The 21,911-nt window shown below is 33.5% G+C and overlaps 1 protein-coding gene across 4 annotated transcripts in view; it reads right to left on the reverse strand.

Moving 5' to 3' along the window:
• The window catches only part of Slo (calcium-activated potassium channel slo), a 102,969-nt gene that overhangs the window by 35,250 nt on the left and 45,808 nt on the right, over window positions 1–21,911 (reverse strand). For 3 of the 4 annotated variants that reach the window (XM_072892599.1, XM_072892598.1, XM_072892597.1), the window contains exons 8-10: window positions 8,203–8,294; window positions 4,546–4,656; window positions 2,528–2,633 (exon numbers count right to left, since the gene is read on the reverse strand). In XM_072892599.1, the coding sequence (XP_072748700.1) occupies window positions 2,528–2,633; window positions 4,546–4,656; window positions 8,203–8,294 (309 nt within the window). Of the gene's footprint in view, window positions 1–2,527; window positions 2,634–4,545; window positions 4,657–8,202; window positions 8,295–18,223; window positions 18,316–21,911 lie in introns of all 4 variants that reach the window. The other variant, XM_072892600.1, reaches the window with a different exon arrangement.

Below are 21,911 nucleotides of genomic sequence, written 5' to 3' on the forward strand. Positions count from 1 at the left end.
ATAATTCATTTCATGTCGTCCGTTGCTTTATTCTGTAGTCAATTAATAGATAGGAAAAATGTATATTGGGCAGGACGTTGGTCTCAAGCGATAGCAAAATAGAGATTGCTCTCTACGCGTATATATTCGAAAAATAGAATAGAGCGTAAAAGTAAAAAATATTACTCAATTAATCAATCAAATCGTCACAACTAATAAAATCTTACTTAAGAGTATTTATTTAAGAGACAAGCAACTAATATAAAACGTATATTTCGCGATCGTCGCTACGAAATCAATACGTAAACTACAACTAAATCTATGATTTGTATTCGGGAAATTATTTCCTCTCACAATTAATATAATATATGGATTTTTTCAGATTGGTAGAATTACATGATGAATGGAAGACATCATCGGAGACACAATACAGGGTGAAACAGAATATTTGCGATATAAAAGATATCATGGAAAAATATGCATCTACAATATAAAAGTCATATAAAAGCATTCAATGAGACAACAACGACTACTTGGTATCGAAGATTCGCACGGCTAATGGAATTGTTCGCTTCACGGGGAATGGACAAGGCAGATTAAGTTAGTCGAACTTAGGAAAATTTAGTATCGAGTCTGAATCCCATCAATTTACTTCGGCTTCACGCTTGATTTAATTATCAATTATTATTTATGTATATTAATAAACAAACAAATTTAGGATTCTAGAATTTCTCATCATAATTTTCAGATGCTCAACTCAAACTCTCAATATTAAAATAAAAATTACTAATAAAAAATATTTAACAATGTAAATTTTTTTCACTTAACATAAAATATAAAACGAAAATAGCAACGGAACAGTAATATGTATATAAATTTTTTAAATTTTCTTCGTGCGCACCTTCGACGCAGTCGCACGATAATTCGAATAATGATCAAAGTATGAAAGCGAGCCTCTACGACACATTCCTTGGATATGCAAACCTTATCGATCATCGGGGGAGGAGGTCGTTTCATCTAAGTCTATACATCTGAATAATGGAGAAGCGCCTCTATCTACATGCTAATCTATCGGCTAACAAGACTTGGCATTAACCTCGATGTGAAAAAAACTATACAAACAGTCAAAGAGAACGTACCGTCCCGTCTTCGTCAATGCAGGATCGATACATTTAACAGATATCATGATCGACTATCTCATATACATATATATGTGTGTGTCTAATATATACATTTATATATATTAGATACTAAAATTCTCTCTAACAAAAATTATCGTCTGAAAAGTAATCGTCTGGTGAACCAATCTCGCCACGAGAATAACACGGGCACTTACCCACTTGGGTCGACAGCAGGCATGGGTCTATCCGGTGGATGCAATACAACCTTAAAGGGACTTTTCTCAAATAAATGGATATATGCATAAATGGGTATGTCCGTGTGTGTACGTGTCTACATGTCTATGTGTCTATGTAGGAGAAATTGACGTTGCTTTCCTCTCGGATTTGCTGCCGGATATGTATAGATAGAAAAAAAAAAAGAAACGAGATAGACGGAAAGATAGATAGATAGGTATATAGATAGATAAATAGATAGACAGAGACTATTAGATCGGGGCGACGTTACAGAGACAAACATAGGACCGAATATCGAGTTTTGGTCGTGGGGGCTCTTAGGTCTGCATTCCCAATCCTTTTAAAACCTCGCGGATAATTGATTGAATTCGAAACCAACTATCGCAAATTGACGAGACACGAAAGCGGACGACAGCGTACAGAGACTCCGGTAGGAGTATCATGTGACATCGTCAATGTATGTATATACGAGCATAAAGGGAAACATACAGGCAACAAACATCCTGGAACAACAGCGTTTGTTATCGGCACAACGTCAGTTCTCGAACGTCTACCGATCGCCCACGGTAACAGCCATGTAACATCACTACTTTCATTGACTTTTTTTTTTCCACGCGAACACAAATCATGTAATCCGCTCACATCGCACTGTATAAATACCTTTTCAAATCTTGGTAAATTTTATATACGTATACAATTAGGGTATATGTGCGATGCATATAAATATTTTTTATTTTAAACATACAAAGAGTATTCACAATTTCGACTAAACATTTTTCTCTTTTCTGTTAGAATTTACATTACAAACTTGAAAAATGTTTGAAAAATATTATAAAAAATATTGGAACAATAAATTTATACATATAAAATAACAAAATTTAAATTTAAATTTAAATTTTTATAAAATTACATGTACAAATCTCTCAATATATTTAATTCGTTAAAATAATAATTCTAAATATAAATTTAAATGCGACAATAAAATGCTGGTACCGTGCACGTCGAAATATGACGAGCCGACGGGCAACAAGTCGAACATAGAAAAGGAAAATAGAGATATAGTAAGAGTAAGGGGGAGACGACTCGAAGGTTGTTAGGTATATATTATATATCATATATATATACGGATTTATAACGCGCATATTTTTTTTGTATCGAGGAGGTAGATTGTTCGGTCATGGTAACAAACTCACCTTAACCCGCTGTAGATCAATCGGGTTCATGATGGTCCCCTGAAAGAACTCCACGGTGGTGAAATGCCGCTTGAATAGTCCTTCCAGTTCGAGATCAGGTGGTTTCCTGAACGGATCCGACAAAACGATACGATTCTCTTTATAAATAACATTCACCTCAGATGTCGACGGGCGCCTTTTTTGCAAGAATATCGTCGAGTAGCGGACCGAGAATGGTCGGCGAAGATTTCATTAAAAACGTAAAGAAGTAATACAAATTCATCGTTCACGTGCTCGTGACCTTTGAGGGAAAACTTACACGTCACGTTGTGTGTATGTGTGTGTGTGTGTGTGTTACTAATTCACCAAATTCATCGATTTTCATTCTAACCGAACAAATAATATACGGTAGAATCGTAAGCGATCACCCTCAAAGGAAACGGGAACGTTAAAACGTACAATAGTAAGTAATAAATCTCTAAGTAAGTCTCTACTGCACGCTGAGTCGGCTCCATAGCTCAATACAGCATACCATGCAGTCGCAGGCGGTTGCTTTCTACGTAAATATAGATAGATATGTATGTATGTATATCTTTCGGCCGTCCGGTGCCGCGTCGTTTTTGTATTCACGATACGTATTCTCGAAAGCGCTTACGGTCAGTGTGCCGTGAATCCCGATATAGTAAATTCTAATAAAAATCCTCGAGCTTGCCGAAAAACTGATGTATTCTTAATTGTGCCGCACCGGACGGTTCGACAGTTTTCATGAATGAAAAAAGAGAGAGCGAAAGAGCGAAAAGAGAGAATAAATCTAAAAAATGTAGCGAACATTGGTATGATTCGCAGGTGTATTCGTATACGCACGAATCACTCGCAGATGCGAGTTTCTATAAAAAATAATGCAATTATCAACGTGAGACTGCATGACGTGACATAAATATATGTAAATATAGATAATATATATATGCATATAGAGAGAGAGAGAGAGAGAGAGAGAGAGAGATACATAAGTATATATTTATCGATCGACCATCACACGGCGTGTTATACCCAGGCGAATAACCGTGTAATAACCTAAAGAACTGCAAGGAAACAAGAAGCGCGAGCGGCCACGTGGAGGGCATTGATGGAGGGTTGGTTGGTTGGTTGGTTGGTTGGTTGGTTGGTTGGTTGGTTGGTTGGTGAAGGTTTTTCGTGTGTTGTTCTAGGGTTCAGGGTACCTTGACGCGCTCCAGATCCACGGCATTCATCATGGTGCCCTGAAAAAACTCCACGGTCGTGTAATGCCTCTTCAGAAGACCCTCCAATTCGAGATCCGGCTCTTTCCTGAAAACACAAACCACCCCTTACGACTATAGCGATCAGACTGCACGAATGACCGCGCATGGAACGTGATCTTCTCGTTTATCCTCTTTAAACTCCACGATATTGAACGTCAATGGAAAGTCTCTGTTTGTCATTTGAAACGCTGCTGAAATGACGAAGTTTTACGATCGATAAGAAACGCGGAGCTAATGGAATCTGATCGCTTTTAGTCGTCTGGCGACAGAAAATCTCTCGATCGTCGAAGGGCGACGTATACTCACCACGAAGTCGCCAACATAAAAATAAAATATTATTCAGCATGAAAGAAATAATAAAGAAACAAGATGATAATATTTGAAAGAAATATAAGCGATTGGATTCTACTAGAATCAAATACACAAACCTCTATTGCCTGTAAAATTACGTGTCATATATAAAATGAAATACGAGTGTAGTTATTATTCATCTGTGTCAACCGATAACACAGATGAAATTAATGATTTGAAAATGTGTATGTGTGTGTGTGTGTGTGTGTGTGTGTGTGTGTGTGTGTATGTTGTAATTGGATGTGTGAGATAAATTTCATGAAATATATTCACGTCAAGTGATAACCCTTTCGAAATCATTCGTAATGTCAGTCAGTTGATAAACGCAACTCGGTAATGTCGAAAGGATTAAACGACGTCTGATACAAGTCGATAGAAATGTCAATTTTATAAAAACACTGGTCATACCTATGCAAGAAGACAACTTCTACGTCGACGTCTTCGCGATCCTCGTGTAGGAAATCCTTGAGGAAATGCGAGACCGATTCGTAGGTGATGTGGCCGCACACAACAATATGTCTGTCAACACAACGAACATATTAGATTACGTTCTTATTAGAGCGATATTGATAAATGATATAGGAAAAGAAAGGGAAACTCTCAAGCAACTACTATATACACGCTCTATATAGTATATTAACTGCCCTAATATATTAAAAAATTTAATATAATATATATATATATATATATATATATATATATATATATATTATATACATATAAGTTCTTCCCTTTCTGACCACAACTTCTATTTACTTTAATTTTCCTTTTACCGAATAAGTTTTTCGTCATATATTTTTCAAAGTATATATATATATATATATATATAAATTGATAAATAGCAAGGAAAGAGAAGAACGAACATTGATACTCGAATTACATATTTTTTTTCTCTTTGTGCCATTTTAGTCTGCTGCCACAGTGAAATTAAACTCTTCACTTTACTTTATTAAATTATGGTAAATAATGTATTTATACAATTAATTATTTATTTCAATATATATACTAACTTAAAAAAAAAAGACATAAATTGATATTTTTAATTTACATTTTTCAAGAAATTAAATTTCCATTAATTCTAAACAGCGATACACTTGGCAATCGAATTTATTTAATTTACAAGAAAATATTATTTATTAAAATAATAAAAAATAATAAAAACTATTCGGCACTTAAATAACGCGCGCATTGTGCGCATATCCGTTTGTGTGAAATAAATAATAAATTAATAGGAGCTAAACTTACCACAAAATTGTGCTAGGAATTGGAATGATTCATTTTAACCATTTAACGTAAACGATACACACACACACACACACACACATACACACACACACACACACACACATACCTATATACATGATAAATTAGTAGCGTTAGGTATACGATATATATACAGAGGTTAATACTGACAAGTGTCTGGTCAAATACGCACGAGTGCAGGCTCATTCGTGTATTAGTTATTGCGATATACGTCAAGCACAAAAGTCTCTTCTACAAGTGTGTAATTTCTACGTGCTGCGTGTATATATATATATATTAATACATGTTAATAATGACATATACATATATATTTTTCTATTTCTAGAAGTGTGTCACCGTAACAGGTAAGATTGGTGGTGCCTAAAAATAATCAGCAGACTTGCAGAGGAAAAATAGCAGAGTTCGACCGTGATCATTCCATGCTTAATGTCTTCTACCCGGTGACGTTTGACTCCATCGTAAACTCAGTTTTGCCTTATCGTGCAATTTCCTTTATTACGCGCAACAACAAAAAAAGTCTCTCCCATAATGAGAGGCCACGCAACAGGCGCTACTGAATTCGATGTGAGCCCAATGTCCACTGTTAAGATTACTTTCACTCTAATATACGGACCTGACGCCATGTAGTACGTGTCGAAATGTGAGTGTCGTGGATGTGAAGAGTTGTTTACAAGTCGTTTATGTGTCAACCGTTACGAGAGTTGAGTCGGATTAAAAAGACGCAGGGGTGCGTGTCGCGAATCTGTCACAAATCGAATACGCGCGTCGTTCGAGGAAAATCGAACGCTTGTATAACGAGATTCTGTGTTTGGTTTTCTTTTTTTTTTTTTTTTTTTTTTTTTTACCGTACTTAACATGAAATTCTTCACGTAAGCGTGCCTACCGAACATTTCGATATCTCCATGCCTTTATGCGCTCAGGCCATTTAATTTATTAAGCCCACGATGCGTTTCGGTTAAATCGAATTAATTCATTAAGTCAGTATCTGATGAGCCGCTCCATTAAAAGTTAAAATGACCAGTATTAATATAATATTGATGAGAAACGGCACGCAATACATATGATACTGTGTTATATAGTCCGTTATAACAGACAATGAAAAATGATAACGTTAATCGATCCGCGAAAGATTTATCATCGTAACAAAGCTTCCCTGGATTAATATCGTACACAAGTACTATACGCGGATATTCTTTCATCAACCGTGGGCACATGTGATCGTATTCGAATAAAGTGCTCGAACAATGATGCGATCAGCAGCGTGTTATTGTTGTGTAGCTTCCATCTTACGAAAGATCATAGCCATATTTGCGCTAGTTGCGAATGACAGTTGAACTGAAAAAAAAAATATCTATCGTCCCAGAACTATGTCGTTTCGGCCCACCGAGGATGTCCTCAACCAGAATCCCTGAGCTTATGCATGACCAGCAATCTCTCAGTGCACGTGTTACTTAATAAGTATCTTCTTTTCCTTTTTCCCTTTTTAAGGTTTATAAATGCCAAAAAAAAAAACCGATCGCATTATTACATATTGTCTAAAACATCAAGGTTATTACACTGAAGTGATACAACATTAGGTTATATATGTATGTATATATATATAATATATGCATTCTCAATATATTCGGATAATGCAGGGTACATGCTGGGCGTTAATCCCTTGCACTCGGAGAAAAATACAGCTCGATATATATCAAAGCGCGCGGTTCGTTTAACGACAATAAAATCATTCGACCGTGACATCTCTCTATCGAATAATTAACTCAAGACTCGTTAGGCAAATTTACAAACCGCGGCTTATTAGCACGACGCACAATTGTTCGCTCGATACAAAGTTGTCACATATACATTTACAGCGAATTACGTTATCTGTGTTCCGCCTCAATTTAGATTCCCCCGAGCTTCACGATCGACACAACAATTACAATGTTAATTAATTAATAGAAGCGACTAAGCGTATGAAATTGATCCGGACACACTGCGTTCTGTTAAAATCCGTTTGAGATTCGCGCGATTTATTCAGCAGAAACATAAAACCGATTAAATGTCTCGCGTAACATCTATGACGGTGATCAACAAAGTATCTCGATATGTACTATTCGCAGAAGATTTTTCGTATAATATTCGCTCTATATTCGTATTTTATATTTTATGCTTTATGCGTACATCAAGCGCGATAAGCCGTATTTGTCCCAAGTGCGATCGGTGTGAACAAACAAGCTAACACCAGTTGCTGGGTGTGGTAAGTAGGTCCGTGGTGGCAGACGGGCTGGCTGGTTTATTGAGAGGTTTTTTGCTGATAGGCTAGTGTGTGTTATTGAGGAATGTTTTTGGGGCAGCGGCTGCACTAAGGCCGACTGACAACTAGTGCAATGAGCTGGTATGGAACTGCGATTTTGCGATGCTAACACTGATCTCTAAATATATATATATATATATATATATATATATATATATTTATATTATATATAGATTTATAAGAAGGACTTGTCGGATAAAAAAAGGGATCTTTCTTGATGGAGATTAATGTTTGTACGTGCTTCTATTGGAAGATTGTGCATTCACAGGAGATAGATTCACGAGAGACCAGAAAAGAAACTATCGTGTATATGTACGTGTGTGTACGTATGTCAGAAAAAAAGTGTACAGAGGCGTATTAGATATTGATGCTATATGGGTAGGAAGTGAAAGTGGAGATTATATTGCATTTCGTATACGAGAGGATGTCCTAGGTATAATGACAAAGGAAGGGGAAGAAGGGGCTCAAATCAAGGAAGATAATTGGTTGGTTGTGTCTCTCACCTGCGACCTCGCTCGTTCTTCAAAGTGCCGCCATACTTGTTTCGCGTCCCGATCAGGTCAATTATCTCAGGGATACAACTGGCGAATATGGCCTACACCACGTAATAGAACAGAACACAACACTCGCATCAATACACTTGTGTGACAGGATTGATAGTAGAATTTACTTTCGCTTTTTTCTTTTTTTTTTTTTTTTACATGTATCTTGTTCGATCGGTCGGCTTTAATTTTTCTGTAATATCATATTTTTTTTATGTCGTGTCGTGATGTTTTGGGTCGTTAATAATCGTCGTATGCAGTAATTGTCTTTTTCCTTTTCGTTTTCGTTAAGCGACAAAGAGGGAAAACACTTGCATTTATAAAAGAACTCTGAGATATTGGCTCGACTAGCGAATTACGCGACTCATAGACATGATTGTCGATACTGTATCGCTATACGCGTATTATTTCTCCGCGAATTGTGTGTTGGTAACGAAACACATTCCAGATAAAAGGGCAGAATAAATAGGTTTACCTACACCTATACAGATCCTACACACCTAGACCTAACGAACGTAACACTACGTGTACCGACATGTCTACCTAATCAATTGATTGAGAGCTATTTATATCCACGTTCTTTCGTAATAACACATTATTTTTATGATATTAATCGCATCTTGTCATTCTCACTAAAAGGTTCTTTTTGCGTCGACAAATGTGGTACACACATTAGATCTTTGAAATATTTTTATTGTCTGTCTTATTTTTTTCTGAAAAAAAATCTCTGTTCCTAATTCGCCCTGTCTTTTAAATTTTTGCCACAAAACATATATTTATATTTAATTTTCAAAAGAAATTAATAGTTATGTATTAATACGTGTATCTTATTTTTGTGATGTTTGTGAAACTTGATAAAAAATATATTAAAAGTTTGTACGACGATATATATTCTGTCAGAAAACGAATTTTCAAATATTTGCTTTCTCAATTTGGATTAAATGTTTACGCGCACACGTAAATAGATGTTTTACATATAAATAAAGAAAATTTTTATCTCCCCTCCTGCTGCTAATACATAAACATCTGGAGTTTATTTTTTTGAATAAATTTTTGAAATATTAGAAAAATCATGAAATTATCAAATATCTTACTTTGTTTAAGAGAATAAAATAATTAAAGTATTACATTCATATTGTATATGATCACACACACATTCATAATATTACAATACAAAATCCGAATTCTAATAATAGATTCTAATAATCAAGCATATCAAAATTTAAATTGTCAAAATCGAAATCGTTTTTTTATTGTAAATTATTGTAAATTATTTTAAATTGTTTATGTAGACGCCTCTCTTGTACTCATTTAAATAAATTATTATCTATTTAAATTAATTAAATTATTAATAATTAATTTAGATTTCTCTCTATTAAATTATAAAATAATTTTTCCAGTTTGTGATATATTTAGCTCTTTGTGTTTTTGTCAATCAATTTTAACGCATAGATGCGAATAAAGGAAACAAATTAATGGAATAAAGGGCCGAACTCGTATTAGAAGTCTAGTTAGAGAGCCTTGTTAGAGTGCCTGGTTAATATTAATCACTCGTTCACACTAGCTGACGATACAATCGACACAAGGCATAATATATACGCAAGAATATTACATATGTATCTTCAAAACCTCGAAGAAAAATGTATTTACATAACGATAAAGCTATGCTACAGCACACACATTAATGTTGATCTCTTTCTTCCTTCTCTCAAAGCAAGTGTACGATACACTCGCTGTTTTTGGTATGAAAATATATTCCTTTCAAGTTTATCCTGAAATGCTGAAAATTTATCCGCAAAGATCATCGATGGACTATTCAGACAAAATCAGAAGTATATCGCTTCACAACATTTTCATCTCATTACCTGCTAAATATTATTTTTATTCTTGTTGAGCAATAGTAATAATAATATTGCAACATTATATAATATTATTATTAGAAAGGAAAACGCGTCAATCTGCCGAACGAAGAGGATCTGATCGCGCAAAGCGGTGCGTCTGCGGCAACGAAGTCTGTGAGCGCATTGTAATTGCATTGTAATGCAATGCTAATTTGATTCGAGCGGCTAATATTTTCGCCGAAACAGATTTCGCGTTTTGCGGTAATGTTTCTCAAGACATATGCGTCGATCTATACTGTGTAACTGTGCTACTCCCATTTCTCGATTTGTGGCCACACGTGGTGATGCGCGTAGCGTGTTAACGGGGTGATTGCGACTGAGGTTGTAATGTTCCGAGCGAGTTACATATATATCCCTATCCGTCGATGCGTTATATCCACGCATATATAATACGCAGGACGATCGCCCCATACGTTTCCCCTGCGTATGCGCCTGCACGTGTCGCGAATACGTTACCCGCGTGTCATATGGAATGATGTGAGGTATGCTCGATGTGACCCAAGCTAAACTACCTGTGTGGCCCAACAGTGGGATCGTGAGTCGGCGCTTCGCGGCGAATGGCGGCAAGACGGGCGTAGATCCGATCAATTTTTCATTCGCGCGTCTCGGTCAAAAGGTCATAGACGCTTCATTCTCAACTACACACGCTCCCGATATTTTTATACAGTACTACCAATAATGAAATCCGTTAGGTCGGACAAGGTGACGTGCATCGATATCAAATCTATTATTATACACACTGTCGTTTATTATTCTATAAGCTAAACAGCTTGAATTAAAACATAATGAAAGTTATTAAATTATCTAAACTTCAAAAACAGAAATTAAATTTCCTTCAGATTTCACTTCTATTATTCCTATACTATAATATAGAAATTGTAAATAAAAATTGGATTTTGCATTCCGTTTACTTATCAATTTATTTGTCCGCCACTTCCATCGAATAACAGATTTCATACGACAATCTACTTTATTTTTGTACGCGATTCTCAAGAAAATACAATCGAATATTTCCCTCCGTTGATTTTCGCACATTAGTAGAAATACCGCCTTCGCCGGGTTACGTTACTCAACGTTGTATGTGAATACAGCGTCGTGTGTCGCAGTCAGACGTGCAATTTCTACTGATAAAACCGCTAAAGAGCGGCCGTATGTGCCTACGTCTGTACCCGCTACTGCTGCGCTATTTCAAATGCCAAAAATCGTGTCAAGCCAAGAGAAAAGTTCCGATTGAACCGGAGACGATTGCCCTCCTCGCTCGAACGAGGAAGGGTTGTTCTCTCTCTCTAAAGGCCATTCCGCACTGGGGGGAAGAGGGGATTGATCGCCTTTTGACAATCTACAGACTAACCAGAACACTATCGCATGCCACCAAGAAACTCTGTGTGGAAGAGAGAGAGAGAGAGAGAGAGAGAGAGAGAGAGAGAGTGGAATATATAGACAGATAATAGGTAGACAGATAGATAGATAGATAGATAGATAAAGATAGATAGATAGATAAAGAGAGGAGGAACGAGATAGAAAGTGATAGAAAGAGAAAGAGAGAAAAGAGAAATATATCCATGATTTGCTGGCACTCTCTTCTCGGAGATCAATTTCACCGAGCATGATTGAGTTTTCTTCACTCGTAAAAGTAGTATTCTTTCATCTCTACCTAACGTCACGCTGACACAGTTCTCATTTTAAAGATATTAAATATAATTAAAAATGGAAGTGTGCCAATCAACTCGTCGAGAAGTATCAGCATTATCCGCAACTCGCTGCTTCACGGCTGTTTCCGCATATTTTGATATCTATGACGGATTGTTAGAATATCTATATTATATTTAACGTGAAATGTTGTATAAGAGCGTTTATCCTAATTTAGGATAAACAAATATTTGTTCATCAAGCAAATGTCATTATGTACAATCATTTAAATACATAGTCATTTAACGGAATTATTTTTATAGGGAGATATTACATATATATATTTAAAGTATGTGGAAAATAAAGAACTAAAATTTCCTACCTAAAGCGACAAAAAAAAAAAAGACGTATCTGCATTGACTTGTAACTTGAACATTTTACAGTCAAATACAGCTCATACATTAATAATATTAACATCACTCGCGCGTGCAGAAAAAACGATATTTTTATGTGACATTCATCATCAATATTAATTGCATAATGCAATATACGTGTAATGGGAAAATAAATAAAATGGCGCGCGCTACCGTGTCGGTGAGCGACCGTTAGCTAATCTACACGGTAACTAGATTACCGGGATACATTATGCACGCAATGTAAGTCAACTCTCCGCACCTAGGTAACCAACCTACCTCTAATCTCGTTATAACAAAAAGCAAACCGATGTGTTCAATATAAAAATATGTACATATCGTTATAAGCATAGAGCGCCTATAAAGAAAAATAATACATGATGTAAAAGTAAACATAATCATTTAGTATATCTAAAAGAATCTTATATAGATTTCAAGATACTGAGAATGAAGTAGTCATTAACAAAAGGGATATGAGGAGAACAAACTACTTTTTATGTGACCGTGCGATAAAAGGCAATCTCATATATATATATATATATATATATATATATATGTATATAGAGAGAGAGAGAGAGAGAGAGAGAGAGAGAGAGAGAGAGAGAGAGAAAGGAAAGAGAGATGCAACAATTAGTATATATTTATTTCATCTACTAACGTATATATAAACGTGTGTGTGTGTATATATATATATAAAATAAAAACTCATGTGATTCTCTTTCCACAAAAGTTCAAGCATACCAGCATGTGTTAAAATATTTGCTAACTGGAGTAAAAAGTGGATAAGAGAGAAAAAAAGCAGTGAGAATCAGCATAGAGGATATGTTAAAGAAAAAAGACAAGGTGAGAAAAAAGGAAAAAGTGTGGCTCACAAGAAATCCGGAATATCAGTTTTTTTAACAGTCACGGATTTTCATGATGGCAATATAAGCTGAGGGGTGCGGCAGGAGAAGAGGGACATATTTATATTTACTAATCGAAGAATAAGTTTATCGCGGATAGCGAAAGTGGTCCCTGGCTGCTCGAATTCACCCACAAATCGATGAAAAACGATTTTTTTTTTTTTTTTTTTTAATCAAAAAGATGAGAGCGCAACGTTTGCTTTTACCTCGTTTCCATCGCGCGAGAAATGCAATATTATGACAATTTGTATTCGTCACTCGAAGCTCGAAGAAACTCGCGGCCGAAAAGTTGAATTAGAAAAGTAGGTTGCGACGGCTCAGTCATTAAAATACTTTGTTACTCGGATGGCGTGTTTATCTAACTTTTCTCGCCCATCTTTTCCCACTGCGCCAAACTTTTCTGCTAATTTGGTGACAAAAATATAAAACGCGCAAAAACATGTTAATTAGCCGCGACGTCCCCAGGGCAATGAAGATTTATTCTGCGATCGCACTCTCGTCATCTCTCTTAATTAAAGCGTTGTACTGATTGCGAGCGAGAACTCTGCCATTATCTCTCGTTGAAAGGTCGATTGTGTGATCAACGAGCCTGCGAGATGATGTCGAGGACAATCATGATGGACATCGCACGAGGATGAGACCACTCGCTATCCAGGGCGATTTCGCTACTTCTCATATCTATGTTACTACTATAGGACAACACGGTGGGAGGGGGGGGGGGCTAATTTTATGGGGGGTTGTTTTATGGCTGGTTTCCACGTAGGTGGATTTCTGGGGTACCTGCGTCCACGCTCGCGGCTGTACTGGCCACCGTACTTGCTGCGATTCGCGGCGAGCTCCGTGATCTCTGGGATCCAGCTGGCGAACACCGCCTACACACCCACAATCATCCGTTGCCGTCAGAACAGACCCCTAACCTGAATCTCTTTTATTTTTGTTTCTTTTTCTTTCTTTCTTTTTTGTGCTTTCGATTGAGTTCTGGTTTTGCTACGTTTTGATCGCTCGTTAGGAGCGATCGAACGTCATAAATTGTTAAAATGAAGATGATATAAGTATATGGACCTCGACTGGAGGCACGATTAAAATAATGCGATGTTTTATCGAAACTGATTTGCGTAGTCGAATTAATGTGTAGATTATTTCAATAGTAATGATGCGAAAGCATTTTAATGCAAAATAAATTAAATACACTTGATTGTAAATCCTGTATATGTTTTTTAATAGAAGATGAGATTATCCCTTATACGCCATCGTATAAAATTATTTCTAACATATACATATGTTAAACGTATTTTGTTTGAATTAATCGCTAAATCCGCTTTAAAAGAAAGTAATATTTTTTTCATATAGCAGAGTTATTCTAGGTAAAACTGTATTATAATATTAAGCATTTTAAAATATCCGCATGTTCGTATATTCTAGTCAAATTCGAAATATGAAAAATTAATAATTCCTAAAAACAAAGGAGAGAGGACTTTAAACTCTAAAAAGTAGTATAAAATTTTTCGACCAAGTACGTTATAATACATTTTCATTTTCAATTGTTTTTAAATTGTTCCATGTGTTTTATGAGATTTCGTGTTAACAAAATACGATTTAAACTTTTTTGAAATAAATCGTCCTTTATCTTTATTTTATTTTAACTCTGTAAAAATTCAACATATATCTATATGTATTAAAAAAACAGATTTTTAAATAATTTTTATCAATTATTAATTTTCGAAATCTTAGAAAATTTTTTCCAATGTTAAAACTACATTTTTTTTATCAATCCTCAAAATAATCAACTTTCTCAAACAATCGCACAATCATACTTTAAATATAATATAGATACATATATCTATTAAAATATTTTATAATTTTCAGTAAATGAGTTTAAAACACAATGCGAAATATTTATATCTTCTATCGCGATAAATTGTCGATTGTGAATACAATAAAAATTTATTTTACGATGTATAATAATGCTGTATAATAAAACTTTAATAAAATGTAAAATAATGCAATAAAGTTGTCTTAACTTTTTCGAGTAACTTCTTAATTTTTCTCATATATTCAGTTCAATTTGCTTGAAATTATTAATTTTTGTCAAGGAAAATTCAATTGTTTGCTGAAATACGACGCATTCTTATTTGTTGCGACATATCTATTTTCAACTAGTGCTGCATTCAAATAATGATCTCGTTCAAGTTCAAGCAAATAAGACGAAATCGCTTCTAAGAACCGCTTCTAAAGAGCTTACAAGAATTGATTTCCTACACATGAAAACTGATAAATTGATAGCGTCGAACATACATCTTAGCAATATGCGTTAGCATCGGTGAAAGATCAAATCATATTGAAAGATGAAACTACGTGTTAGCGCGATGTAAATTGTGCGTATTATTGAATTAGCGTTGCATTCATACGTCAAAAAGAAGTCAAGTGTTTAATAAGGTCAAGAGCAACAACTCATCTCTATAATCTTGCGAAATGAGTCAATCATTCCATAAACACAGTGCCGTTAGTTTCCTTGTTTTAATAAATGCGTTATTTGCGTCGCAACGCAATGATTCTTGATTTAATGGTGTTAAATAGTGTTAATTAACTTCGATTATTCTACATATCTTTTATTATTAGCGACGGAAAAACACCGTCATCTTGTGCGCAGTGTCGTAAAAATCAATTATAGCATGCAGGCACTATTATAGCGTATGATGCCGGTAATTTCGAATAATCAACGTCGTTTTAAACATGACATTATCTATTGAAATTGAGAGCCAAACAACATTGCTCTATAAACTAGAGAATTATGCCTTATTTATCAGGAAAATCGAGGAGATAAATAAAAATTAGGATTTCTATAGTGTGCTTCGCGCACGATTGCTTGTGTTCCGCAATAATATGATCAAATATGCGTATGTGTGTAGTAGTGTGTGTAGTGTGCGTATGCGTGTAAGTGAAGGTATTATAATAATGTATTATTAGTGTAAATTATGTAATCAAGTCATGCAAAACAATTTATTAAATAAAATTATATTTTAAATGTCTTATTTATACTAAATTACTAAATCTACTTATAACTATTTTAAATTTTACGGATATAGATTAATATTAATTATGTATTTAATAATGAATAAACTAAAAATTTAAAATATATAAATCAAATTCTACTGATATGTCATCCTAATAGGGTGTAGTATAATATAAGTAGTGTTGTAATCCTGTATGTTTATACACTAAAGGTAGCAGACTAAAGTGGCAAATTATGTGATTTGTTGAAAAAATGTGCTTTTAATAAATAATATTTAATTTTAATGGCGAGAAAACCTGATGGAATTGAATAATAAGCGAATGATAATTTAATTAAAATAATTATTGATATGAACTTTTCAAATCAATTTTAACTAATCACTCTTTCGAAATATGTAAAAATTTTATGAAAGTTTTAGAAATTTTCAAATTCAAAGAATATATATGTAAATTCCATCAAGTTACTCTTCCATTTGTACCATCTTATAATCTATATCATTTTATGTATTATATGTTTTGATGCAGATGCTTGTTGCTTCGTGCTGTAGAAATAGAGCGACATAATTGGTATATGATAAAAAAACCACTTCGATCGATAATACAAAGTACACATGCATAAGACAAACTTACTAAACACAGCTGCTTCTCTCGTCATTTTGGATTTACACGCAATCTTCTCCATCAGATACATTTTTTATTGGTTTGGCATCGCACGGTGAAAGGTCATTGTATTATTAGAACATACGTACAATAATTTTAAGCTATTAAAAGATTCGTAAATGTTTTTTTCAAAAATTTATGTGCCAAGAAAAATCAAACTATATAAACATAATTTATTTATATTCTTGTGTAAGAGTATTATTTAAAATTATAATATAAAATCAAAATGTCAAGAACGAAAATACTTTGAAAGTAAAAATTAGTTTATTAAAAGATATACGAACGCATTCGAATTAATTTTAAAAGAATATAAAATAGACAAATGAGGCGCAAGATAATAATTGACATTTATTAATAACAATGCGTGAAAAGTGTGTCAATTTAGGCTAACTGTGCTTCAATTCGAAATAATTAATTGGACTGATAAAAAAAATTTATACTTCTGATCGTCCTAGGCTCAAATTACATTTACCAGGCCGCAAATAGCCTTCTCATTTAACGTTACAATTATAATAAAATTAATGTGCTTATTTTATGACGATCATTTCTATACATATACCAAAGAAATTCTATCAAGTGAAAAAAATATCTATATCTTTCATCTATTTTTTTTCAGCTAAATAAGTTCAAATATTTAATTTAATTAGCTTAAGTGTTTTCATGTAATTTTTTAAATTAAATTAAAAAATATTAAAAAAATATTTTACCTCCTCTCACAGAAGAGATAACAAGAAACAATAATTTACTGAGATAAACACATAAACAGAGGCAGATAATATAAGATAATTATCGCTTTGTTTGTTATTTTATATGAAAATCTTTAAATAAAAAATAAATAAAAACTCATTTGTAATTCCGAGGTCACATATTTGAATTTACTTTCTATCACGCCAAAAAACATGCCAATATCGTTAGATTAATCCAGTGTAATATGACTAAAAATGCAATTGCCAGATATCGGAATATTCCGATTCCGAGTATTTCCACTTTTTTCATACATCACTCGCCCCGTGTCAATCGTGAAACTCTTTCCTTCTCGTTTTATTGGACCTTTCACCGCGGAGAATCGTTTGATTCATTGCGAAACGAAAGGGAACGCCAGCAACGATTATATGTTACCACACCCCACGCAGTCGTTACACGAGTCGACCCTATGTACTTCCGACTGCTGTAAATTTTCATGCATTTATCACCGGTTCTTGAGCTCTTGACGTTCTACCTTAATGTAGAACGATGATTAAACAATGATGGACGTTATATATCACGACATATGTACGAAGTGCACGCGTGCAAATTGCGCATCGTATGTGTGTACATGTTGCGTGTACAAATGTATGTGCGCGCACCGCGTTATGTACGTTCGTTAATTCTTACAAATAAATATATATACATATACATACTGGAAGGAAAGTAAAATTAATAGATAAGAGATAGAGGATTGTAGGATGTAATTTGATAGTAATACCTCTTTCCATGCTCCCGCTTGTATTCGCCGCTGTACTTGGACCTACTGCCTACGAGGTCTATTATCTCGGGTATGCTACTAGCAAAAATTGCCTGCAAATAGAAATCATAACTGGAAAACACTATGCGACTACGAATTGTTAAAAAAAAAATTAACGAATTGGGTCATCTATGTATGGTTGCGTTTAGCAGCAGTGCTTCCGTATTGTATTGACGTAATTCAAGTGCGTGTCTCTTGCATCGGAAAATAGTGGCGAAAAAAGAAAAGAGAGAAACAGGGAAAAAATGCGACTGTGTAATACGATAATTTATAGTTTATGTTTCGTGTTCGCATGTGCTTGTGACGTGAAACCGTAATGCTTTTAGATATCCTAATTCTAGACATCCGATCGATATTCTAAATAAAATATCATAAATCAATACACAAAGAATAAAACATATAGTGTAAAGAAACGTAATTTTGCTGATTGTATCACAACATGAAATCTATTAAAACTTTAATAGCAATAAATCGACTCTGCTCTTTTTGATTGTAATGACGTAAAAAATTAAATAAAAAAATTAAAATGCCTAATTATACACAAAGCATGCATATAATGCATTAAAACTGTATATTTTACAAAACTATATTGAATATAATATTTTAGACTGAAAATATAAATTATAAGAATTTCGATTGAAGAATTTTAATATTATTATTTCTGCTAGAACTGTGTTTAATTTTTAATATAATTTTGTATTATCTGTCAAAATAAATATCATTTATGAAATAATTAGAAAATAGCAGAGTAATTAATATATTTTATAAATATAAATAAAAAAATAAATATTAAATTACATATAATACTAGCATGTGATAATTGTTATTTTTTCTGCATTTCAAGAAATAAAAGTTGCGCAAAACAGATCAAAGCTTATTTTAAGCCACGTCTAATAATCACAGCAAAACATTTTCTATCACAAAATATCATTCTGTGTGACAAGGGTTATCATTACATTACGCATTGAGATATACTTACACCAAGGAGAATTTGTTGCAACCATATAGAATCATCTGATGTGTATGTTTCAAGTTTATGTATGCAGTAGGATAATATTTAAGAATGTGAGCATAAGTAGAAGCAGTACAATAAGCAAGAAAAACATGATAAATAAGATATACATAAAGGAAAGAAACAGCAAAGATATATTCTTAAACATTAATATGACATAATATAAATCAATTTTTAATTAGCAATGAATCAAGAAATTTCGAATCTTTATAACGATGACTTAATAATGATATAACTTTGTTCTGTACGACACATTCACGGTTCATTAATGTTTTCATTATTTTATTGTGTCTGTCCAATTAGAACGCGTTGTTGCGTGAATCGGTTTCATAGAATTTAATTTATTTTGAAGTTATTGTATAAGATAACGATAAGTTGAATACAATTTTATATAATTCTGCTGTTTAGATAGATAGAATAAAAGCTATACAAAATATATTAATACAATTAATACAATTAAATACAATTTATAATTAAGAATCAGGAAGCAGAAGTGAAAAAGATGCAAGCAATTCCTTTGGTAAACGGAAGCAGAAATGAAATTCTACAAATCGATTTTTCCTCGTGCATATGTAAAGTGAATAAAGCACAATTATGTAAATTGTCTATAGTGCCGGATACTATATGAGAAAGATATGATCTATTATGAACGATCGACAAAAATCGTGTCATGCCACGTTATTTGCCGTTAAATATGCTGAAAGTGATTCGCGACTAGGCAACTTTTCGTCGCGATAGATAGTTATATATAGGCAACTAAAGACACTGCGAGATCATGATGAAATTATTGTAAGAGACAGAGTATTGAGAAAAAAAGTGTCGACACTTTGCGCTCGACATAATGTACGTTCTCAAGGAACAGCCAGGTACAGTAGATGTCCTGTAAAGTATTATAGCGTGGCGAAGCAGCGAATTGTATGCTCGCGATCACTTCACTGAATAAATACGAAGTGGCGAAGTGAGAATTCGAGTACTACCTAAAACTTGGAACTTCAGCAGTACTTAATAAGAATCGCGTATTCTGAAGTTTAGTAAATAAGATATTAACTTACAATCTCAGGAACTGTAATAGATAATATCGCAAATATATATTTGTATGAAGAATTTTAATTGATGATTATTCTGGAAGAGAAGGAGACATTACAGAGTATTTGTAAATAAAAATTTAATTTGTAATTCCAGAGTTCGTAAATAAAATAAAACTATCTGCAAACCTAGAGTTTGTAACCGAATGAACTTTTTATTGATATTTGGGAGTTAATACCGCTACAACACGAATAATGTAAATAAATAAGAAATTAACTTGAAAACTCAGAATTTTATAAACAAAATCTGTACGGATATTTGAATACACATCATTATATGATATATCATTTTAGTCGCATAAAATTATACTGAACATAAATTAGTATATTCATATACCGATTATTATCTGTTATATAATTGAAATACATCATACGGAAAATTTACATATAACAAGGAATTTATTAGAATTAATACAAATAATTTAGTGCAAATAAATGCAAATAAATACGATATAATTGATTTAATCAAAAAGTGTTTCTTCACGATGATAAGAGCATCAAAATATGCATTATAAAATACTACCTAATTTGTAAAATGTATTGATTTATTATAAAGAGCTAAAAAGTATAAAGCGTGCAAATGTAAATGTATAGTTATAACTTTAAAAAAATATAATTTCCTTTTCTTTGTGTGCAATTCTGAAATAATGCAGTATCCTTTCCTTTTCCTCCTTTATGCAATCGCAGACAATGTGCAACTTCATCTTTGTCTCACTTTTGGATACTGAGCTCGGTGAGTCAAGAGTCTAGCGAGCTTTTAAGCTCGTCTGAATTCGTCTAATTTATGCTCGCACGCACGCGCGCACGACGTCGTCTAATTTCAGGTTTACTACCGCTCGTGTCTGCGAAATATGTATACTGAATTCGGTTAAAAGTGGTTCTTCGCTTGCCACGTGTTATACGGAGACACATGATATCATACTTTCAGATGAGTGCCAAAGCGCTTTGAGAGCGTTCCAAAAGAACCTCCCCTTTTAAATGTTACGAGAACATAATTTTTCATTCCCACCCGACTGAACGTCACTAGTCGAAAGATTTTCTAATGATTCGGTTACAAATCTCTTGGTGGAACATGCAAAAGTAAATAGACAACAATATACTACACGTTTATTCCTACATTCCCGGATACATTTAATAGATAATCTACGGAAATAGGATAATTTACAAACCGGATGTAGAATCACAAATTTGTGTAAATATAAATATACGTTAATAATATGTCGGAAAATTTGATAAAATGCGAGTGTAAATAAAAAATTAATTGTAGTATTCGAGAAGCATTAAAAACGCCTATATAGTCTCGTTTAAAAATTACATAATTAATACAAAGATAATATTAGATAGATACGTGTTAAAAAAAAGTGACGATAAGTTTAAAAAATTAAATTTTATACTAACAATTATAATTCAATTCAATTTTTCTATTTCTAATAATATGAAACTGCTAATTTGAAAAAAAAAATCCTAAATTTAATTAGCTCAGGTCCCCCATCTTCTCAGGAATGTTTTCTAACAAAGTTTACCACGTACCATTTAAAATTGATAAAAAGGC

This window comes from Anoplolepis gracilipes, chromosome 5 (genome assembly GCF_047496725.1).
Source record: "Anoplolepis gracilipes chromosome 5, ASM4749672v1, whole genome shotgun sequence".
NCBI lineage: Eukaryota > Metazoa > Arthropoda > Insecta > Hymenoptera > Formicidae > Anoplolepis > Anoplolepis gracilipes.